This window comes from Suricata suricatta, chromosome 17 (genome assembly GCF_006229205.1).
Source record: "Suricata suricatta isolate VVHF042 chromosome 17, meerkat_22Aug2017_6uvM2_HiC, whole genome shotgun sequence".
NCBI classification, from domain to species: Eukaryota; Metazoa; Chordata; class Mammalia; order Carnivora; family Herpestidae; genus Suricata; species Suricata suricatta.
The window spans coordinates 32,912,524-32,936,630 of record NC_043716.1 but is presented as its reverse complement, the minus strand read 5'-3'; the positions used below and the strand labels follow the sequence as shown (position 1 = coordinate 32,936,630).

Genomic DNA, 24,107 nt, shown 5'->3' with positions numbered 1-24,107 from the left:
ACTTAATTTGGATTCAGTGTCTCCCTCTTTTGCCAGTCCCCCACTCACACTCTGTCTCTCAAAAATAAATAAATGTTTAAAAATATTTTTTATTGGGCAAATTAGGAGGCAACTAGCTCACAAACTTTTCATGAACTCTTTATAAATTAAAGTAAGGAACACGGTACTGAGAGTATGGCCATTAGATGGCAGCATTAGGTGAGACCTAAGATCCAACAAAGATGTCAATAGAAGGTACATTTTGCATGAACAGTCAGAAAGGAGGGAAATCAAACAAGCATTTTACAGAAAGACACTGGGTAAAAATAACTTACTTTCCTGTGTGGCACAAGAAATTTTTATCTTTTCCTGACATTATTGCAAAAGTAGTGTCCGTTTCTATATTCTTTTGGAAAATGACCATCATTCATAAGTAATAATAATTACCTTTTAGAGGTCATGGGAACATCTACAAAGAACCTTTGCTCAAAAGGCACCCACTTTGATCATTCTGTTCCTAATTCCTAGTATCTCCTAGCGGGTGCCTGGGTGGCGCAGTAGGTTAAGTGTCTTGGTTTTGGCTCAGGTCATGATCTGACAGCATGGGACCCTGCTGGGGATTCTCTCTCTCGTGTCTCTCCCTCCCCCTCCTACGTTTCTGCATTTGTGGCTGGGTGATCTCTCTCTCATTATAAATACAATTTTTAAAAAATCTAAATTAATTAAAAAAATTATCTCCTAATAAACAGAATAAGTAAGAGGTTTGGATCCCCAAGGCAAGACTCTAGTTCTGGGTGAAGGAATATTCAAACCTAGGAAACAATCTAGAAAAACACCAAGAGGCACTTCTCACCGAATCATCTCTGTCCATCGAACAGCTTCCTGAAGCTCCATCAATCTCTCTTTATACTGGTTTCTCTCCATTAGAACACGGGCCATTTCTACTCTAGTAAACCGCTTCCTCTGGGCTGTGGGAATATCACTCTGCAACGAAAGAACACTGCAGATTACTCTGGGAGCCTCTATCTGTTTTGGCGTTATGTTAAGCAGAATCTTAAAGCTTTGGAACATTTCTTAATTTATAATCTCCTGGATCATTTAAAGAAAAATAATCTTATAAAAATAAAATAAAGAGATTTAAATAAATACTTATGATGAAAAAAGGTAAACAATTTAATTTCTGAAGATAAATAGAGATATCTGAACATATCATAAAGGAAAATACAAAGAACGGTGTAGATTTTGAACTAAAATCAAAAAAGGTTAACCAAATTCATCTATATAGATTTAACAAGCTCGCCCGGAAATATTCCTCTAATACCATTATTTTCAGGGGATTTTCTACAACAACTGCTAATTATTCAGCAATTTCTTACAATTTAGTTCTGAAAGGGGTTTATCTCAAACTACCCATTATATACATATCCAAGGCTAACACAAAGAGTAAGCTTATGGCCTAGTTACCAAGGTACCCAACTCTAAGTCACTAAAGCACCAACAAAAATACAAGATGGAGGCAAGTGTTTTAACTAGAATTTTTCTAAGAGGAGAGTAAAGGCTGTGAATGTGGTTAAGACCCAAGAAGGCATGCTCACTCAAGTCAACCTCCTTTTACTGTAATTCCTATGCTCTTCTGGGGAGGAAGGCTGGTTTAACTGCATGCAGGGCTTCTGTTTTGCTGAGCAGAGCGTGTACATTTGGGATCAAACCACAAAGGGTCAGAAAGTTATGTCCTCTCCTTTAAACAGAAGTCAAACAGCAGATGATGAAAGGACTTAGAATCTGCAACACGGTAACCACACTACGAGGTATCTACCCTGGAAAATGTGCAAGACTTGTACTAGACTGTTCATAACAACATTGCCTGTGGTAGTAAAACACTGAAAATAACATAAATACTTGTTCATAGTGAAGCAGATATGTAAATTGCAATAGATTCATACAATGAGATATATAGAGAGCAGTGAACACGCAAAACTTACAGCACTATACACTAACACAGGTGATCTCAAAAACATAATACCGAGCGAAAGAAGTAAATCTCAGGGTGCCTGGGCAGCTCAGTTGGTTAAGCATCCAACTCCTGGTTTCGGCTCAGGTAACGTTTTCATGGTTTGTGAGCTTGAGCCCCCCAACAGACTCCACTCTGACAGCATGGAGCCTGCTTGGGATTCTCTCTCCCGCCCTCCCTCTCTCTCTGCCCTTCCCCTGCACTTGTGCACACACTCTCTCCCTCTCAAAATAAGTAAATAACAAGTAAATCTTCAACTGTGAAATAAAAAACAATGAAAACTGAACCACATGTTATAGTGATACATATATGTATGATATGATAAAAATTATTTTTGGAAATATATTTTAAAGCAAGCTCTACTATGCCCAACATGGGGCTTGAATTCATGACCCTGAGATCAAGAATCACACTCTACTGACTGAGCCAGGTAGGCACCCCATAAAAAAATATTTTTTTCAAAGGTAAAAATGCAGAGAGGAGGAGCACAGGGTAGCTTCACTGTTTGATAACATTCTAGTTCTTAGGTTGGGTGATGAGTTCTTTATGTAAATTACATTTTGTAACTTACATGAGTTATATATATTTTTGGTAGGTATCAAATATTACATATTGGGGGCACTTGAGTGGCTCAGTTGTTTAAGCCTCCTTTTGGCTCAGGTCATGATATAATGCGGTCGTGAGTAAAGCCCCACATCGGGCTTTGCACTGGGCATGGGGCCTGCTTAAGATTCTCTCTCTCCTTCCCTCTGCCCTCTCTGTCGCTCACAAAAAAAAAGTTTATTAACCAACAGTGAGATTAAAGGGGCATCAAATAATCATTTTGTACAGGACACCCACATATCTCAAGTCTGATGCTAGACCAGCAGACGCCTATTACAGGAATGATAATCTAGAAGGCAACAGAATTACTACTATGCTAATTAGATTGGCAAGAAACTCATATTCAGCCTTTTGTATTTGCGTATATTGAAAACAGTATAAGCAGATTGCCTACTATTAAAGTTCTAGAGCTCACCTTTTTGTTTAATACTATTAAACAACTTTTATTATTAAGCTTTCATATTTCTAATTCAAATTTTGAGACAATCAACTAACAATAATAAAACCCAGGGGTGCCTGGGTGGCTCAGTTGGTTGAGCATCCAGCTTCGGCTCAGGTCATGATCTCACGGTTTATGGGTTCGAGCCCAGCGTTGGGCTCTGTGCTGACAGCTAGCTCAGAGCCTGAGGCCTGCTTCAGATTCTGTGTCTCCCTCTCTCTCTGACCCTTCCCTGCTCATGATCTGTCTCTCAAAAATAAATAAAAACATTAAAAAAAAAATTTAAAACCCAAAATGTTTTGGCTGGTCCTTGACCTTGAACATGCAAGTGCAGGTCAGAGCACTGAGCCACGGGAACAAGCACACGACATGTTGCCAGGAAGCTCAGCACCTGGACAGCATAAGGGAGCACGAGCTATCCTACTCAAGACCACAAACAGACCGTCTAAGTTTCTTTTCTTTTCTTTTTTTTTTTAAGTTTATTTTTATTTATTTATTTTGAGAGAGACAGAGTGTGCACACGAGCGGAGCAGGGGCAGAGAGAGAGGGAGAGGGAGGATCCAAAGCAGGCTCCATGCTGTCAGTGCCAAGCCAGATGGGGGACTCGATCTCACAAACCACGTGATCATGACCTGAGCCAAAACGAAGAATCGGGCACTGAACTGACTGAGCCACCCAGGCGCCCCTGCCCCCCGACATTCTTGGTATAATGCTATATCTAAAGATTAACAGGATTTTCTTGAAATACCAAAATGTGGTAAGAAAAAAAAGTCCAAGACTAAACCTACGTCATCATCATCTTTTGCTTTTTGTCGTGCGTCTTCAGCTTCTGCGCGAGCTCTAGGGGCAAAACAGAACATGTTATTTGAGTTGCATTCATCTTCTCAAGGAATAAAAGACTGGGTCAAAAATGTTAACTGACACTAAATGATTATCTTCTCTTTCCAGAGTAGTTATCTGCCTTCACTTAGGGCCACACTAATGGAGCACTGTTCTCAGAACAAAACAAAACAAGTGTTAAAGAAAGCGGGATAAAGGAAAATAATGACTGTTTCTAATTTCCTTGTTTTAGAATGGTTTCCATTTTTCAAATGTGAGAATGGTTCTAAGTTTTTCGCATCACGACAGACACAGAAAGTGGTCACGGTATAAGAGGGGGGGCGGGCTCAGAGCAGAGCGGCCTTGGGTGACACCTGCGCCCCCCTACGGTGCGCCTGGAAACCCGAGAAAACTTACTTCCGGAGCTCCTCCTCCAGCTCCTTGTTCTTTTCCTCCAGCTTCAGTTTGGCCTGTTTCACGGCCTCCAGCTCTCCCTGCAGCACATCTTTCTCACAGGTCAGCTCGTCCACCTTCGCTATCAAATCATTCTTCACTACATTCAAAGCATTTCTAAGAAACACGTATTTCAAGTGTATCATTACAAAGAAATACTTTCTGTCTTTCAGCTTATTCTCTTACAGACTCAAGTGATTATACAACCAAAGCTGAATAATTGAATACTTTAAAGATACTCTATGCGGTGCCATTTGTAGATGAAGATTAAAAAACACAGAGCAACCATCTCAGTTTTCACTCTTCTCACTTATTGGAGAAGACACGGATAAAGCAGGGGAGACCAGCAACTAATGAAAATGTCAGGATTAACTAAGATTAAGCTTTTATAAAATGGCATCATCCGTAAAGGTATTGTCGTTAAGTTGTGAAAAAAAAATTACTTAATCAATAAAGTAAGATTTATCCTTGAATTTACCTTAAATAGTTGATGAGAAAAAAATTTTTTTTAAAAAGTAGGAAAAAAATCTAAGATATAGGTCTTTTGGGTAGAGGTGGGCATAGTGCCTCTAACTGCATTCTAACTGCAGTCCAGTATGTTTGAGGGCTTAAGATCCCAAAAATTATACCTAGAAGCCGACAACTATGGAGGAGAGCTCTGAAAAGGTGGCCTGGGTATACATCAAAACATGTATGCAAAAATAAAGAAACCTCAGGCATTCCAGGGAAGGGACCAAAAAGAGCATAGGACATATACAGAAGGTTAAGAGAAAGGCATGCATACTTGTAGGATGGAAAGGAGATGAAAAATATTTCTGCAAAGAACAGAGCCAACAAAACATATCCATCAGTGAACCTAAGTCCATTACCCATTTCGGAAGGGGACTGCGACAGGGCAGTGAGACTGCGCTCCCGCGCTGTTACACTGAGGAAGCGTCCCTGACGCACACGAGAAAATTCAGTATCTTGTGTTCCTTGTTAAAATTTTGTATATATACTTACTTGGTTTCCAATAGTTGTGTATTTTCTAATATAAGATTCTCGACTTCACGACCCATTCCTACCAAAAGAATAATATAAGAATTTTCAAAAACCAAAGAAGTTGTCAAAAATTATATAAATTTGTATTACAGTAAACTATAGCCTCAAGTTTTAATTTATAAATTTTATATGTCAATTAGCAACCTTAGTATGTCTATAATTTCATTGGATAAATCTACTTGTGTAGCTTATAAAATTATAATTACCCATCACAAAACAAAGCTAAAGATTTTGTTAGCCAATTCTTTATAACTGTTAGTCTATCTTTTGTTTCTCATAGATCATATTTCAGAATGTTCATGACTTTTCTGCCAAATATTCTAAAAAGTAGCAATATTTAGAGAAAAAAAAAGAGTAAGCATTAATGCAGATCAGAAACCATTTCCAAACCACAGCTGGTAATGTAGGCTTTTCCCTAAAAATTAGGTCTTACTAAGAGAGAATTGGCAGAAACAAGGCCAAAGAAAGACGAAACCCCAATGCAGATGAAACCTTACCAAAGAAATTATGGTCTTAAAGCCCATGCATTCCATGTAAAGCAAAAACAAAGAACAAGAAATGTTTTATGTAAGAAACAGCATGAAAATAGATTATTAATCTATAAAGTTTATGCATGATATGAAATACATCTGGAATCACAGTGTTATGATTTAATGCATAATGATGTGCAAAAGACAGAAATTAAGATGATATCCTTCATTTATACGGATGCTCTTTGATATGTTTTACCAATTCTTTTGCACAATGAAAACAGATTAGGATGAAAATCCCACATCAATAATATAAAGTTTCCCTCAAAGTGCCACCTTTGAAATGATAATGTTTGGTTATTACTTTTAAAAATCCAGTTGAATAATTTAATGAGGTAGGCAAATAAAGCTTTCAATGCAAGATCCAATACAATGATCTTTAGGGATAAGAAAGTTATTTAATTTGCTAATTCTAAGAAACTAAATAAATAAAACAACACACTAGGGAATGTATCTCAAAAGGTTACAAAATCAAAAAAGCAACACAAAACAAACCAAAAGACTTGTCACTCATTTAATCCAGCTAAGCTGGAAAATACACAAGCAGTGGAAGAAGCAGTATTCATATAACCCAGCTAAACAGAGAGGAAATATCCTAAAGAAATATTTCTAAAGAAAACTACAAAAGGAAAAGGAATTGTTTTTTAAAATAAGTTTTCAAAAGGTAGTATTTCAAATGACTTACAGATAATTAAAAAAAAAAAAAAACCAACCTAGGAATACTAAAAATTCAAGTCTTACATATATGGACTCATATTTTTCCTGCATTGTAATTATCTCAAATACTCTCAAAGATCAGGTACTTCTACCATGAAGAATTAAATGTTAGAAACAGTAGCTTATTTAATGATCTGTATACTCTTCAAAAAGTGAAAATAAAGACAAACTAAAAAACTTTCCGAATTCCAATTCCAAAATGAATTTTGACAAGATATTGTTGAAATATTTGCTTTAAACACTGTTAACTTTCAATAAAGCCGTATAGTCAGAAGAAATAGGGTTTGGATTGGTTGAAAAACGCTTATGTAATGACTATGCTATAAACTCTCAAGCATGTAGGGAGATAAGCATAAAAGCTGAAAATATATGGAAGGCAAAAAAAAAATAGATGAGCAGAAAAAAATGATGAGAACGCATTACATGAGGATAGCAGCCAAGAACACCTAGCTTAAAAAGCAGTAATATTAAAGTATTTAAAAGCATACACACCAGAATATTCCCCTGGGTAAGCAGCCCAAGAGAAAAATGAATGAGAATCACAATTAGATTGTTTTCAGAAAGCAAGATCTATGCTCATTTGTTTCAAAATGAGAGAAAGGAGACAAAAAAATTTAAAAGATGTAGAGAAACCAACCATTAACTAGAAACAGTAAAGCGTATGTATTATAAATAAGAAAATATCTTGAAATATGTACCATATGGGAATATCTGATAATGTAGTTTCTAAAGTTTGCACATTCTCACTGAAGAGTTCTCTCAAAATCTAGTGTATAAATTTAATATATGGTCAATAGGATTGTCCAAAATTTTCACTTTGAAATATACTGATAAAACCTAACTCTTAACTATAAGAAAAATGTAACTTGAAGTGGTCCCATTTCTCTTCAAGGCTTCTACCATATTTGCAAACTTTACCTATTAAAAAACAAGCAAACAACTGCCCGGCAGTTTTTAAGTCACAGAAATCTCACTTGGATGTTGGCACCAATCCTCAAGCTACGGCCATAGCTGGGCCTCCAAATGATCTGTTAATCCCTTGAGAAAGTAGGCACAATTTTATCTACCTATACGTGCATTTTCTCAAAAGTAACACTGCTTTCTTACAAATTCTCCCATAAAGGAGTTGTAATTCTAAAAGGTGAAGAATCACAGATTTAGAGGTGAAATAAAACTATTAGAACTACTTAGCAATCCATTCACTTAACTGCTGTGCTGTGTGCTAAAGACTCAATAGGGGGCAAAGAACAAAGATGTCTTGGCCACGCTGAGCTTAGAGCCCCAGGAAAAGGAGTACGTAATAATTACAGTAAAGTATAAAGTGTGGCATAACAAAGAAAATGAGCGCCACGAGAATACGTTTCACGGACAAGAAAGCTTTAAGTAGGGGATCAAAGAAGAATTTCAACGGAGGTCATGCAAGTGGATATAGAAAGAGATAGATATATAATTTTTTTTTTTTAAAGAAAGGGAATAAACACGCTTTGGTGATTGGTTCCGAGGGAAGCGGGAGAGATCCTGAATGGAGAACTGAGTGGATGGTGAGGTCATTCATTCACTGAGACAGTACACGCTGGGGTAGGAACAGCCTTGAAGGAAGGGACAATGAACACAACTGCACTGAGCTTTAGTCACATCAAGTGTAAAGCCCTATAAATCATCTCAGAGGTGTCTTGTGGGCTGCTTGGAAGTAATAGTATGGGACTCTAGAAAAAGATCTTAGAAGGAGATAAAAACTGTGGAGCACTTTTCCATGAAAGCCAGGAAACAAGAGCAAATAAGATTTCCCAAAGAAGCACACCTCGGGCACTGATATCTGAAAGGTGGGGAGAGGAAGAGGATCCTGTAAAGAAGACTGAAAAACAAGTCAGAGGTAGGAAAGAATGCAGCAAAGTTGGCTATCACAGAAATCCAGCAAAGATGGTGGTAAAGACAAATGCCATTGGAGAACTCATATGAAAGAATGTAGAAGGAACCAGAAGGAACTGCTTGATATAGCAAACAAGGCTGTTTCAGGCAAGGAGAGTGCAGGGAAGAATGTCCACACAGACAGAAGGGAAGAGGTGCGAGTGGGAAAAGGGGGATCCTGCCAATTTAAAGTAGCTACACATTCAAAAAGTCTGCTGTGTTCACTGATGTATCACAAGCAACTAGAATACTACCAGGCCCATGACAGAACCTTGCCGACACTGCTGCACAAAGGGGTGACCAGGATGCAAAGAGTGAGTGGATGGGAAGGTACTGAAGGGATAGGGTCAGAGGAGGGCAGTACTTTCCTTTTTAAATGGAAAAGATCCGAACATGTTTAAATGAGAATAGAAGTAAAGATAGTTAACGTTGAAAATATAGAAAATACCAAGAGAAAGAAAATCCCAGTAGTGGGATGTATAATTTCCAAGTTCTAGAAAGTGGCCATTGAGACTACGTGACTAAAGTGAATAGAAAAAGGATTGATGACAATAAAGTCAAAGGATAAGGACAAATGGGAGGGGTCGGGGGTGGCTCTTTTAAATTATTAAAATTGGAAAAAATATAATCTAAGTGCTGAGTATAGGCATATGATTGCAAAATTTTAAATCCCTGAACAAGAGTATTACAATAATGTAGTAATTAAGAAAATGAATAATGAATTACAGAAATGGACTATGTCCTTATTTACCAACCCAAGGTCAATTAGAGAAATTTGGGAAACAAATTTTGTTAGTTTTACTATCTTCCATTTAGTATTACACCTCAGCCAGGGAACACAATGAGACTTGGAAATTTCATTTACCATCTTTGACCAAAAGGTATTCATGTAAGCACAAATCACTACACTTTAGGTAAAAGAGTAAAGTCTTCTAATCTGGAACATTCTAGAGAAAAATATATCAGTATTTGCAAAACGGGAAAGACACTAGTTTACAGTCTATTTCTTATTTTCAAAGTAGAAAGGAAACCAGAGTATAAGGATTTTGCTTTATGCGTAATTTTCTGTTTTAATGAATGGGAGCTTTCAGAAAATACCTGATTTAAAAGACCATAATTATTTTGAAGTACTATGTGGCTTCTTAACTCTTCACAAACAGGAAAGTTTGGGACCACCAACCTCAAAAATTATATTATTCAATATTGGATTATTAAGTAATAAGAGTAATTATGAAGTAATAAAAAGTACTTCACTCCTGGGGCACCTGGGTGGCTCAGTTAAGCATCTGACTCTGGATGTCACCTCAGGTCATGATCTCACTATTAGTGAGTTCAAGCCCTGCATCAGGCTCTGTCTGCATTGCCAGCATGGAGCCTGCTTGGGTTCCTCTCTCTCCCTCTTTCTCTGCCTCCCCTGCTTCCTCACTTGCATGCTCTCTTCTCTTTCTCTCTCTCTCTCTCTCTCTCTCTCTCTCTCTCTCAAAATAAATGAATAAACTTAATTTTAAAAAAAGTACTTCATTCTGATTAAATACAAAGGAGCAGCATGAAAGAATTCTTTGGGGGTATACTGATTCTGTTGGTGAGTATACAATTCTATGCATTTATCAAAACTCAAAAAATTCACCATAAAGAATGAATTTTACTGTATATAAATTTGAATATAAATTAAAACATTGAAAAAATTCTTCTAACATTTTTTGCATATACCTTCAATATTGCCAGGGACTGTTTCCTAAACAGAACTTTTAATGCAGAATTCAATGTTAACTAAAGTTACAGTATAAATTTAAGTGTAAAAATGGAGAGTTCTGGAAGAATTCTCTTTAGCCCTCCTTGAGAAATGCAAAGTCAGTCAACTGCTTCCAATACTTTACTCAGACTTTAATGGTGGGCGTCTATACCCGAGAATAGTTTTATTTACGGTAAACTTTTGATCTCCCTTATGAGATAGACTATGAGCTCCATTTAGACATAACTTACATTTCCTTCAAAAAATACTTCAAACTTTCTAGAACATAATGGTAATCAAAAATCTAACACAGATTAATGCAGGCAATCCCACTTTACATTCACAAGAATTGACCAACAGCGCCGTTTGAGAACACTATAGTCTTTATTATAATTACACTAATAGATACAAAAACTTTTTGGAGATCAGTATCTATTCCAAAAGCATAGGTTTTTAATACTATAAGATTTTCAACTTCTGTAAGGTGTTATATTAAAAGATAGGCACATCAAAGCTAACTGACATAATTCAGAATCATATAAATATCGTTGAAAAAAGCTTTATAGATTACCTAGAGCAGGAGTCGACACATGCTTTATGTAAAGGGTCAGATGACTAGTGTGTCTTTGTAAGCCATACGATGTGCAGACTACTGTACAGACTACTGTAAGTAAACATACTACTACTATAAGTAAACAAATAAGAGTGGCTGTGTTCCAATAAAGCTTTATTCATACACATAGGAGAGGAGCTGGATTTGGGTCTGTGAGTGAGTTTGCTCAATCCCGGAAGTAGAATCCAGTTCCTTCATTTCTTAGTTAAGAAACTATGACTGGGAGAGGCTAAGCCAAGGTCACCAGAGAGGCACTGAAAGAGCCAACTGCAGTATTCCTTTCAAGCCAGGAGTTCTTCAACAACACAAACTCAAAGTCATTGTGTTTCCCATAAAGCTAAACAGAATAGTCTGTGAAATCTCAGAAAGAACAAGTATTATATATTCTTATTTAATTAAAGTCAACAGAATTAAAAGAAATCTTCTTAGGGGGCACCCGGGTGGCTGTCAGTTGAGCACCTGACTTCGGCTCAGGTCACGATCCCGGTTCGTGAGTTGAAGCCCCGCATCAGGCTCGCTACTGTCAGCACAGAGCCTGCTGTGGATCCTCTGTCCCCCTCTCTCGGCCCTTCCCCCACCTGCACTCTCCCTAAAGTTAGTAAATATTAGAAAAATAAAGGAAATATACTTAAGCCAGGAACTATCTATACATCTATACACGTGCACATGCACACCACTGTGCTCCTGATGTGTAATACTGTTCTTGAAATAGCACAGATTCAAAAAAGTGTGCTATATGAATTTGAAAATACAAATTTTAATGCAATTCAATTTGAGAAATATCCATATGCAAAGATGCTTTCATTTAACACTCTCAAAAATCTCAAAGAATACTTTTCTATGAATTACGGAAAGTGTAGTCACTGTGTGTTGCTGAACAGTTAGGGACATTTTAAAGTACTGTTCAATTAAATCACTTAAAAATCTATTTTTAAAACAGTATGAAACTTCTTCAGATAAGCTATCATACCTAGTAAATCCGCTCCTTCATCCACATCTCCAATTAGGCCTGAGCCAGCTGAAGACAGTTCTTCAAAGAGAGATTCTGTATTGCGATCAAAAGCTTTGTTCTCTATGCCTTTGGTGGGAGTGCTATGCAACAAAAACAACACAAACAAATATTACAAAGACATTGTCAACAGCGTAAAATACAATAGGCAAGTAACTGTCTACCAGTAATTTATATTTAATACAAAATTTAATTTCCAAAGATTTCTCAAAGGTTTCCTAAGAAATTCTCATTAAACTTCACAAATACAATGACTGAAGAGGGGAGGCTGGGTGGCTCATTAAGGCTGAGTGTCTGACTCTGAATTTCAGCTTGGGTCTTGATCACACAGTTGTGGGATGGAGCCCTGTGCCAGGCCCTGCACTGACAGTGTGGAGCCTGCTTGGGATTCTCTTTCTCCTTCTCTCTGCTTCTCCCCCCACCCCCCACAATAGCATTCTCTTTCTCTCTCTCAAAATAAATAAACATTTATAACAAAACAAACAAGCAAACAAAAAGAACTGTTGAAGAAAATACAGAATGTTTATTTGTGGTCACAACTCCGCAAACACAAACAATAAATGACAGCCAACAGAGCACAGCATGGCGTCAGGCATCGCGTAAGCGTCTCACGAAGACTACCCTACTGCATCCTCACCCCTACTCCATAAAGGAGATGCGACTGTCCCAATTTGATAGAAGAGGAAACTAAAGAGTTTAAGGAACTTGCCAAGATTGTCCAACAAATGAGTGAAAGAGGCAGGATTCAAACCCAGACGGTCAGGCCTCAGAATCCATGAGGTTAACTACCATGTTATATGTTGTCTGGCGTAACTTGGCATGGCCATTTTATTTTTCTTTTAAGGGCATTACAGAATCTATTAAAATTTATAATACAAATACCCACTGACCCAAAAATTCAATGTCCAAAAAAATCATACAAAAACCCTGTCACAAGAAGGAAATTACAAATGTAAAAAGATGGTCAGAGTAGCATTCCTACAGTAAGCAGCTAAAAGTTGAAATGACCTAACTGATCATTAATAGGACAGAGATAAGTTATGGATATATAAAAATTAAAGACTTCTAACTTTATAGTTAAAAACATCAAAATAGAGCTTTATAAACTGAGGAAGACCATTACATACAGGTTGTTATTATTATTATTTTTTTTTAAAGCAAGTTACAAAACAGTGTATATGAGCCCTTGATTGCAGGGGTGTGGAAGGAAATAGGGGATGTGTGTGCTTGTGCATTACCATTACCCTGCACAGGATTTCTGGTTAAACTTGGTGGACCGGACATCGTCATGTGCCACCCAATAGGACATAGGAAATAGAAAAATCGTAGCAGATGAAATGTGAACAAAATTCTGTTAGGATAGAAAACAGGCCAATAACAAACTGATTTGACAGATGAGAAAACACAGACAAGCCATTTAGAGAGGAACCAGAACCTCTGAGAAGCCCAGGAATTGAAGGAACCTGCAATGGATAGACAGGCGTGTGCAAGGGGGAGTGCAAAACAGAAGGATGGGGTGAAAGCACAGGAAACACGACGACCATGAAGTCCAATCCTCGGAACAGCGAGACACCACCCCCACCCCACCCCCGGGAACTCATGATTTTAGCTCAGGGCCTGATCTCAAGGCCATGAGACTGAACACCATGTCGCTCCAAGCTGAGCATGCAGCCTGCTTAAGATTCTCTCTCTCCCCCTCTCACTGCCCCTCCCTGCTACTTACGCTTTCCCATGCTCTCTAAAACAACCCTAAGCAAACAAAACAAAATCCACCAGCTCTTTCTTACTCTCGAAAAGCGAAATTGTAAAAGAAAGTAAATATAATCAGTATATCTTGTGACTAAGCTGTGATCCATATTTATATAATCATAATGACTTGAACAATGAATGTTAATTTAACAAAAACGGAGACAGGATTAATATTTGGGAGGATAAAAGGAAGGATGGTACTTTAAGGAGATGTATCCCCGCCATCTTCCACTGCAAAGCCAAAGCTAGTGTCACGTTTTAAAAATCTGGTTCCTCGGGGCACCTGGGTGGCTCAGTCAGGGAAGCATTGGACTTCAGCTCAGGTCATGAACTCACTGTTCGTGGGTTCAAGCCCCATATCGGGCTCTGCGCTGACAGCTCAGAGCCTGGAGCCTGCTTTGGATTCTCTTGTCTCCTTCTCTCTCTCAAAAATAAAGATCATAAAAATTTTTTAATTAAAAAGATAAATAAATAAAATCAGGCTCCTCATTTGATCCACAGAACCCTGAAAATGATATGAGTGACTGCTGTCTCAATTCTAGATGCACAGGAGTATAGCTAATTATTAACACAAGGGGTACCCTGGGGCATTAGGACTGAATTTTCTCACAGAATCCCAGCCGAGAAACAGAAGGAGCAAGGAAGGGAACCATAAAGATGTGATTTCGATTCCTGAAGAAAAATAGCAAAAGAGAACTAAGATGTGGCCGCCGCCACCACATCGTCAGCCATGCCGAAGCCCGAGTTCTCTGTGGACACAGCCTGTAAAGACAACTCTAAGGAGGTCAGGTGAGTGCTCAACACGCTGGGGGAGTGGAGTTCGACACTGATCTGCCCAACGAGAAGGCTGGCATCAATTCTGAACAAAGCATGGACACTCGCTAGAGACTCTGGGAAAACAGGAAAGGCTGTTTCCTACCTCGGCCCCAAGTAGCAAGGGCCTGGATCCCTGGTCCGAAGAGGGACCTAAGGGGGCAAGACACTGATCCTCTCCTGCCTTCCAGACAGACCCCGGGCTGGCAGTCCTGCTCAACAATGAGAATTCCTACAGAGAGCCTTACTTGCCCTGCTGGTTTCCCCAGTAAAGTTAAACCACTTTTGTTGGGGAGAAAAAAAAATATTATGAAGGAGCTAGAGATGGGGAATGGGAATGAAGGGTGGGCAGTGGCAAGGGACTACTATTGCCCTTCAAATTTCATATTATTCCCATTTGACCTTAACACTGCATACATGCATTAGTGTAATAAAAACATTATTTTTAAATATTAAAGATGTTCAGAATGACAAAAGCACACAAGCGCTAATAAGTAAGCAGCATCTCCTAAGCTTAAGAGAGGACAGATAAAAAGCAAATTTCACTTTTTATACTCTGCATTGTTTACACTTTTAAATAAACAATAAAGAAAAAATACTTTCACAGGACACAGCCTTTGAAATCAGACAGTCCTAGATTGCATGCTAGCTCCACTGGCTACCTTGGCAATCTTGGACAAGTTACTGTGCAATTCTGGGTTTCCTTGACTGTGAAATGGGGATGAAGACATTTATTCTGTAAGGTGTAATTAAAATTATATCAAACGGGGAGCACCTGGGTATCTGACTCATGATTTCGGCTCAGGTCACGGTCATGATTTCACGGCTTATGAGTTTGAGCCCCACATTAGGCACTATGCTGACAGTGCAGATTCTCACTCTCTCCCTCTCTCTGCCCCTCCACCACTTGCTCTCTCTCAAAATAAATAAACTAAAAAATACATATATTAAATGAGGATGATGATAATAATACTGCCTAACATTTATTAAACTAGGCCCTTTGCCAATGATTTAACATACATGATTCATTTACTTCTCACAGTCATCTGAGCTATTTTCAGATTTTTATAAAAATGTTTTTTAAGGTTTATTTACTTTTGAGAGAAAGAGGTGTGAGTGGGGGAGGGGCAGAGAGAGGGAGAGACAGAATTTGAAGCAGGCTCCAGGCTCTGAGCTGTCAGCACACACGAGCCACTAGATCATGACCTGAGCTGAAGTCGGACGCTTAACTGAGCCAGCCCGGTGCCCCCAGAATTCTCTGTTATGGATAAAAAAAATATACCTCAGATTCAAAGCCAGGGCAGTATTTGAACTCACATAGTCTTATTCTAGGTTCATGCTTTTAACCACGGCTGAAGAGATCAATCAATAGCATGTAATTTTATAGTCATTATTATTAAAGGATAAATGTTATGGAAGAAATTAAAAGAAGGAAGTAGCTCCTGTGTGACATTCTTGAACATCCATATGCTTTAGATGACCTTGATTAAGATTTAGATGACACATAACATAACAATTCTCTGGCCACCACTAAACAGCCTCCCTATGTAAAATGAGACTAATTTTTTTTCATAATGATACTATTACAGTTTGGGGGAGGGGAGTATTTTTGTTTCTGAGTAGGCTCCACGCCTGGTATGGGGCTTGAACTCATGACCCTGAGGCCAAGAGTCATATGCTCCACCAACTGAGTCACCAGGAACCTTGAGATCATTTTTTGAAGGAAGTGTATAAGCTTCTTCCTGATCTGGAGGAAGGAACAACGTTTGCTCAAATTGTTACTTCCTCTACTCCTGTTTCTATGTTTCCTAAAATTCCAGAAAGTATTGGTTTCCCCTTGGCTGTCTTTTCCCCCTATCCTTTCATATGTTCCTAACTCCTGACTGCTGCAAGGCAACACTTTGTAAAATATTTAAACCACATAAAATTTCCAGTTTGAAAGTGGAAACTGGCATATAATACCAACATTTCTTCAGCAAAACATTTGAATGTATATTTTTCTGCCCAGACACCAGAGAACAACAGTATGCTTCTGGGAGCGGGGATTAAAAAAAGAAAGAAAGAAAAAAAGAGAAAACAAAGGGTAAGATGTCTTAATTTGACATTTACTGTACCTTGAGCCTTTATATCCACTGAGATCTTTGTCCATATCCAACTCAGGAGTGGATTCAATGATTGCTTGAACTTCTGACTTCTCTTCATTTTCAGCAGAGCCTTAGGAAAAGGACAGGATGACATAAATAATGCATATATCACATACTGTCCCTAATATGAAAACTCTGTTGCTTTAGTGGTTATAAATACATCATTTCATTGTTAAAAAAAAAAAAAAGTATTAAGGAGTGGATTCTAGGAAACACGGGGCTAGACAATATCTCATATAGTCAATTAACAGTCAATATCAGAAACAGGTTTGTTTTGGGTTTCTTGGGACACAGTCCATTGTATCCCCTGCCAGAACTCCTGGTTTTTGATTTTTATTAACTAAGGGGTGAAATACAGAGAAATTAAAGATGAAGACCAATGATCTAAAGCGGGGACAGAAAAAGACTGTTTTCCTGCCTTTCAGGCTCCCCAAATCCAGATCTCTAAAGCTTTATTTGCTCATCATCTCTCTTCAGCTTATTTACAATTGAGGACAATTTTAGAAATCTAAAGCACTCCTAAGATGTATCTTTTCACACCCACATGATCTATTGCCAGAAGTAAAGAACTAAGGTCACTTACCTGTTGATACATTTCTAGTTTCTTGAGCTACCTGTACTTCAATATGCTTGCTTATCTCTGACTTATTTGGTGTATCTGCCACTTTCACAAATCCTTCATTATCTTCCTTTAAGGGAGTGTCAGTAGGAATTACTGCCACATCTGATGCAGCTGTTGACGCTGGAGTGGTAGCTTTAGATCCTCCTTGGCTGACATCAGAAAGTTCATCCTACAAATAAAAATAATTATGGTAACATCTTTAAATGACTCATTTACTTTAAACCGTTTTTCTTAAATGGGTCACAAAGAAGACTTTCAAAGAGAAAATTCTATTTAAAAATCAGTAATAGTCACTGAGACATGCCCTGGTGGCTCAGGTGGTTTAAGTGTCCGGCTTTGACTTGGGTCACGATTTCACATTTTGTGAGTTCGAGCCTTGCATTGGGCTCTGTGCTGACAGCTCAGAGCCTGGAGCCTGCTTCCAATTCTGTGTCTCCCTCTCTCTCTGCCCCTCCCCTGCTCATCCCCCATCTCTCAAAAATCAATAAACATTGAAAAAAAAAAAAAAGACTTAGCAAAGTGGTCACACATACTAAGTGTTTAAAGTGTTAGCAATTATTACAATTTAACACAATACACTGTGGACAACTCTGAGAATCCTGAAACACATGGTCTAACGCAAAAAAGTATAAACAAACATATTAAGTTATGCTATGGTGGGTGATGATTTTTAGTGACTTTTATTTCTCCCGTTAAAATATTATCCTTTTTAACTTTTAAAGGACATTGTTAAAAACTAACAATATAACAATCAAAATTAATACGTATTAATTAAGCTTCGTATTCCACCATCTGAGAGATATAGGTTGGTTTTGGTGCTGAGAAGTCAGAGAGTGCCCAAATTCAAATGTAAAACTCGATCCAAGTGTAAGAAAGCATTTTCGGCATACAATCAACTACTTGTGCTATGGTGGACAGCAATTACAATGAAAGCAACCATACTTGGAGAAGTGTATCACCAAAACTCTTAGCTGTACAACATTAAAACATTTTCATCTTCATTACCATCTCCTAATATTAATTCACTATCATGAATTTTGATGTAGCACAAACTTCACTAGCAAGGATGGCTGAATAAATATAAAACCAATTACCAGATGAGAACATAGGTTTACGTAAATTATACTTGTTGGGGCAAATCAAGAGCTCTTTTTCCAGAAGATGTAGTGTATATAATATACACAATAGAATTTTATTCAGCCATAAAAAAAAAGAATGAAATCTTGCCATTTGCAATAACATGGATGGAGCTAGAAAATATTATGCTAAGTGAAATATGCCAGTCAAAGAAAGATAAATACCATATGACTTCACTCATATGTGGAATGTAAGAAACAACAAAGTGTATATCAGCCGGGGAGCGGGGGGAATGGATGGGATTAGACAAACTGAAAACCAGATACTTAACTATACTGAACAAAAACATGGTTACCAGAGGGGAGGAGGGTGGCGGGATGGGTGAAATCCATGAAGGGGATTAAAGCATACACTCATCTTGATGAGCACCGAGTAACACAGGGAACTGTTGAATCTCCATATCATACACCGGAAACTACCGTAACACTGACGTCTCAAATAGAACACTGTAGGTTAACTAACTGAAATTAAAATTTTAAAAAGGTTCTTTATCCCTTCAACAGTGTCCTGCCCCCAACTCTTCATTCCTATCCCAGGCTCTCAGGTTTGTTGCTATAGTTCCCCCACCGCCTGTTTTTTGTTTGTTTGTAAATGCTGAGAGATGTGGAACATCACAGAATGTGAATGCCATTTCAGCATGCGCTACCCATTTAGGAGACTGAGTATCTTGGCTCTGCTGGGGAGCTCTGACGCGTGGTTAAAGCCCAAGGGTTTGCCAACGACCCTCATCCCAGACAATGCTGATCTTCTCACTCTGACTGTGTATTGTACTTGGAGCTGAACAAGAGTTGGTTGGTTACTGTTTATCTTATCGCTCATCATTTTAAGAAACACATATATCCATGACAGATAATGATCCATTTACCAAACAAATATCTCCTGAGATTTTGAATGTATCAAAAGAAAAATAATCTATCCAAGTTAGCATGCAATTCTTGCTTAAAATGAATTTTTAGTGACATGGGAAAATGACTATATGTTAAATTGGAAAAATATACAAATATATACTTTTAAAGAGTGTACAAATGACATAATTTGTAACAGCAAAAAACTGCAAATGCTTCAAAACAGATTAAGCAAATTAGGCCATATCCACCTAAGAGACTAAAACGCAGCAATTTAAAAAACTATGTTGTAGAAGGGTACTTCCTGAAATGGAAAATATTCAGAATATTTTGCAAATGAGACTGGAGATTAAAAGAATTCAGTGCAGGGGCCCCTGAAAGGCTCAGTCCATTAAGCATGCAACTCTTGATTACGGCTCAGGTCATGATCTCACGGTTATACAATGGAGTTCGTCAGCAAGGAGTCTGCTTGAGGTCCTCTCTCTCCCTCTCCGTCCCTCCCCGACTTGCGTGCCCACGTGCACACACTCTCTCCCTCTCTCTCAAAAAATAAAACAGAACAAAACAACAATTCAGTAAAGTATGAGTAGTTTTTAAAAATATGGCTAGAAAAAGCTGTTAAGACAATGATAATTTTGATAGTGGTTGCCACTGGGAAGTTGGAATAGGAGTTATATTTGCTTTTCCTTTGTCCTTGTTAGCACTGATTTATATAAATAAATGTATGTGTGTATGTATATGTAAGTAGGAAAAAATGACAAAAACCAGAATATAAATCTACATATGAAGTATGATCTCAAAAACACTAGCTATACAAAGTAGCTACAGATAATAGGTAAAAAGCTTTTTCCTGCTTTTAATATTTCTCAGTTCCCAAATTTTTTAATGGTAGGCATTTGTTACTATTATAAAAAGGAAAAAGTAAATTAAGTTTAAAATAAATTTGAATTCATATAACTAGATGAAGTTATCTTTGACTTCGAAAGAAAGTTCTGAGAAAGCCATTCATACTATTAATGAATGAACTGGGAGCTAAACATTCATTATTGCCTTGTAAGTTTTAAGAAAGCCAATTATCTGTCACCTAAAGTGCAACACTAAATAACCATATGCTGACAAAAATTAGCTGTATTTATGGAGAGCCTGGGTGACTTAGTCCATTAAGTGTCTAACTCTTGGTTTCACCTCTGGACATGATCCCACAGTTCGTGAGATGGAGCCCTGGGTCAGGCTGTGTGGACAGCTCGGAGCCTGTTTGGGATTCTCTGTGTCCTTCTCTCTCTGCCCTCTCCCCTAAACAAATAAATAAACTTTAAAAAAACTAGCTGCATTTGTACAGCCAATTATTTTCTTCTGTGCATCTCAAATACCAGGTTGATTTCCAGTGGGAAGGAAGGAAGACAAACCAAAGAAAGAGCTCAAGTCTCTACTCCTCCACTCTTAAAACTAAAGGGCAAAATTGATGACTGATGCCTAATATAGAAGTATCTGATTTAAAAAAAATTACTTAGTAATTAACGAGTTCACAGCATAAACAGTTTGGCAAAAGCCCTCCTCCCCCAAATCATCTGTGGGTCTGGGAGTAGAAATAAAATAACTGAGAGAACCAAACCTAAACCAGGAAGAGGACTGTGCAAGGTCCAGGCTTGGATATGGTAAATTAGGATCCGCTCAGAAAACAATGTTTTGTTTTAATGTTTATTTATTTTGAGGGTTGGGGAGAATATGAGCATGTGTGCAGGGGGCAGGTGCAGAGAGAGGGAGAGAGAATCCCAAGCAGGTTCCATGCTGTCAGTGCAGAGCCCAACATGGGGCCTGATCTCATGAACCGTGAGATTATGACCTGACCTGAGCTTAAATCAAGAGTCAGACACGTAACCAACAGAGCCACCCAGACGGCCCAAGAAGAAAATGTTTTGTATCTGTCATGGGCTATCCAAATAACATGAGAGTTTTTTTAATCTGTAACTTACTTCCCTTTTATACTTTTACCATATAAAAATATTTTACACTTATTAAAATAGCTCAGTGTGTGGGCTGTACTTCTGAATCTCAGGGATACAGCATGAGAGCTGAGGAGGGAAAAGCTGTGAATTTTAGGGGACAGTTTTCAAAAGTGGCATTTCTTGTTGGTCTCACAGGCAGTGGTGACATAAAGCTCCTAAGATTAGTAGGAAAGCACTGACAGGAAAATCTCTGCTACCGTGTTTGCTTGGAGGCATAATATTCTTACTTTGCACCTACTATAAAAGAAATTATGAAATTCTATCACGAACAACACCTCTAACTAAGACAGAATGAAGAAAGACAAGCCTAAATATTAACCTGCTAAGAGATAAAATACATCACTGTTGATCAACAGCAGTCTTATGGTAATGTGCAAAATGAGAAAAAATTCTTATTAGAACCACTGGAAACTGGAAGTATTCATATAAATGACTCAATATAAAGTGACAGGGGAGTTGCATGCTAATATTTGACATTCAGTCTGTGACTTCCGGAGACCTCCATTTCCTATTTTATACCAGTCATTTGCCAAGTTGTACTGTTTTAGCTAATGGTCTTTTTTTTTTAAGAGTTTATTTAAATTCCAGTGAGTTAACATACAGTGTAGTACTAGTTTCAGGTGTAGAATGTAGTGATTCAACACTTCATACATCACCTAGTGCTCATCACAAGTGTACCCTTTAATCCCCAGCACCTACTTAACCCACCCGCCTCCCTTCTAGTAACCATCAAGTTTGTTCCTTTTTTCCCCCCTTTGTTGTTTTGTTTTCTAAATTCCATGAGTGAAATCATATGGTGTCTGTCTTTCTCTGACTGACTTATTTTGTTTAGAATTATACTCTTTAGCTCCATCCATGGATTTGCAGATGGCAAGATTTCATTCTTTTTTATGGCTGAGTATTATTCCATTGTGTGTATATATACCACATCTTTGTCCGTTCATCAGTTGATGGACACTTAGGCTGCTTCTATAGTTTGGCAACTGTCGATAATGCTGCTATAAACATTAGGGTACATGGATCCCTCTGAATTAGTATTTTTGTATTCTTTGGGTAAACACCTAGTAGTACAAATTGCTGAATCATAGGGTAGTTCTATTTTCAAATGTTTGAGGAACCTCCATACTGTTTTCCAGAGTGGCCACACCAGTTTACATTCCCACCAACAACGCAAGAGGATTCCCCTTTCTCTGCACCCTTGCCAACACCTGTTGTTTAGCTAAGTCTTGGTTACAACTGCGTCTCTATGTGAAGAACGCTGCCCTATCAATTCTGATTACCTGATGTCATTAGCTATCTTCTTCAAACATGTGGCATGGGATGCCTGACTCGGTTGTCCTGTCTCTTTCTGATAAATGTACTGATTTTACAAAATCAGCCATTCCCCCTTCAGCCTTTAAGGGACTTTCACATTGCAGGCTGCACATGTCACTGGAGAACGTCCACAAAAAGCAGGAACCGGATTTGAGATTCCAGTGCTAGGACTACAGGGGAATGGTGCTCCAATGCATATTAAATTGTGTCTTAAAAGAATAGATGTCCTTCAAAGATGTTAAATGAACAGGCAACAAGCATGAAAAGATGCTCAACATTGCTAATCATCAGAGAAATACAGAGAATACAAATCAAAACTACACTACTACCTCACACTCATTAGCAATGACTACTATCAAAACCAACAGAAAATAAGTGTTGCTGTGCTGTGGAGAAATTAGAACACGTGTACACTGTTTGTGGAATTACAAATATGGTATTTCCTCAGAAAATTAAAAACAGAACTACGATATGATCAATCCAGCAACACCCCTTCCAGGTATATATCCAAAAGAATTCAAAGCAGAAGCCTGACCCAGGGATCAATCTCACAAACCTCAAGCCTGAGGCAGAAACCAAGAGTCAGAAGCCCAAGTGACTGTGCCACCCAGCCCCCCTGTACGTCTGTCTTCTTGAGTCAAAGATTTTTTTTTTTAATTTCTTTTTAATTTCTGAGAGACAGAGAAAGACAGTCCGAGCAGGGGAGGGCCAGAGAGAGAGGGAGACACAGAATCTGAAGACAGACAGAACCTGAGCTAGCTGTCAGCACAGAGCCTGACTCGGGGCTTAAAACCACAAACCATGAGATCGTGACCTGAGCGGAAGTCGGACGCTTAACCGACTGAGCCACCCAGGCGCCCCATGATTTTAAGTCTAATGAAAGTAAAGACAAAATTACAAAAGGTAACTCGCCCCATGGATCCCCACTATGACACTTGTCACCTTATGTTTTAATTTTTATGCTTACATTTCTTTCTCCACAAGTAAAAGTTAAAATGTCTAAAGCAGTGGTTCTTAAGCTCTTCTGATTTACAGCTTTATGTATGGGATAAGAGAATCACAAAATTCTGTGTGTGCATTTATTTTCTGCAAAGGAGTCTGGGACCCAAAGAAACACTGGGGACCTTGACTCCAGATGATAAATCTAGATGTTAATTATACTGTGGGTTTAAGAAAATTCTAATTACTAAAGGAGAGGTACGAATGTCCTAACCCTGAGGATATTTCCAAACAAAGGGGACACTGTTTCACTGTCAGGGAGATGAGGGCTTCCATGGACCTGGGTGTGTGGAAACTTGACCTAGTAAGGAGCAGAAAGTCTTATGTGTTGTTCTATCCCCAGTGCCCTGCGTCTGAGACTGACATGAAGAAGGCTCACAACAGATGTTTACTCAATAAAGCTGAACGGTGCCCTGATGGAAGCTGAAGAAATCTGCTCAACTAGGGAGGCAGCCCACGGGAAAATGACACACTGGGGCAGTCTCCAGGACACATACAAGTTGTGTACACTCTGTCCGAAGAAGGAATCTGCAAATCTGTATGGGGGGATCTGTGTTTCTTACCTAGGAAATGGATAGATGGAAATAGGCTGAATTTCCTTAGGATGCACTTATATTTTCTCTC

General features: G+C 38.3%; 1 protein-coding gene across 9 annotated transcripts in view; it reads right to left on the bottom strand.

Moving 5' to 3' along the window:
- SPAG9 (sperm associated antigen 9) overlaps nt 1-24,107 on the bottom strand; it is a 98,090-nt gene that overhangs the window by 29,269 nt on the left and 44,714 nt on the right. For 5 of the 9 annotated variants that reach the window (XM_029926816.1, XM_029926817.1, XM_029926815.1 and 2 more), the window contains 7 exons: nt 17,144-17,351; nt 16,531-16,630; nt 11,816-11,937; nt 5,307-5,364; nt 4,269-4,421; nt 3,821-3,872; nt 833-963 (listed from right to left, as the gene is read on the bottom strand). In XM_029926816.1, the coding sequence (XP_029782676.1) occupies nt 833-963; nt 3,821-3,872; nt 4,269-4,421; nt 5,307-5,364; nt 11,816-11,937; nt 16,531-16,630; nt 17,144-17,351 (824 nt within the window). Of the gene's footprint in view, nt 1-832; nt 964-3,820; nt 3,873-4,268; nt 4,422-5,306; nt 5,365-5,842; nt 5,858-7,084; nt 7,097-11,815; nt 11,938-16,530; nt 16,631-17,143; nt 17,352-24,107 lie in introns of all 9 variants that reach the window. The other 4 variants (XM_029926809.1, XM_029926812.1, XM_029926810.1 and 1 more) reach the window with 2 other exon arrangements.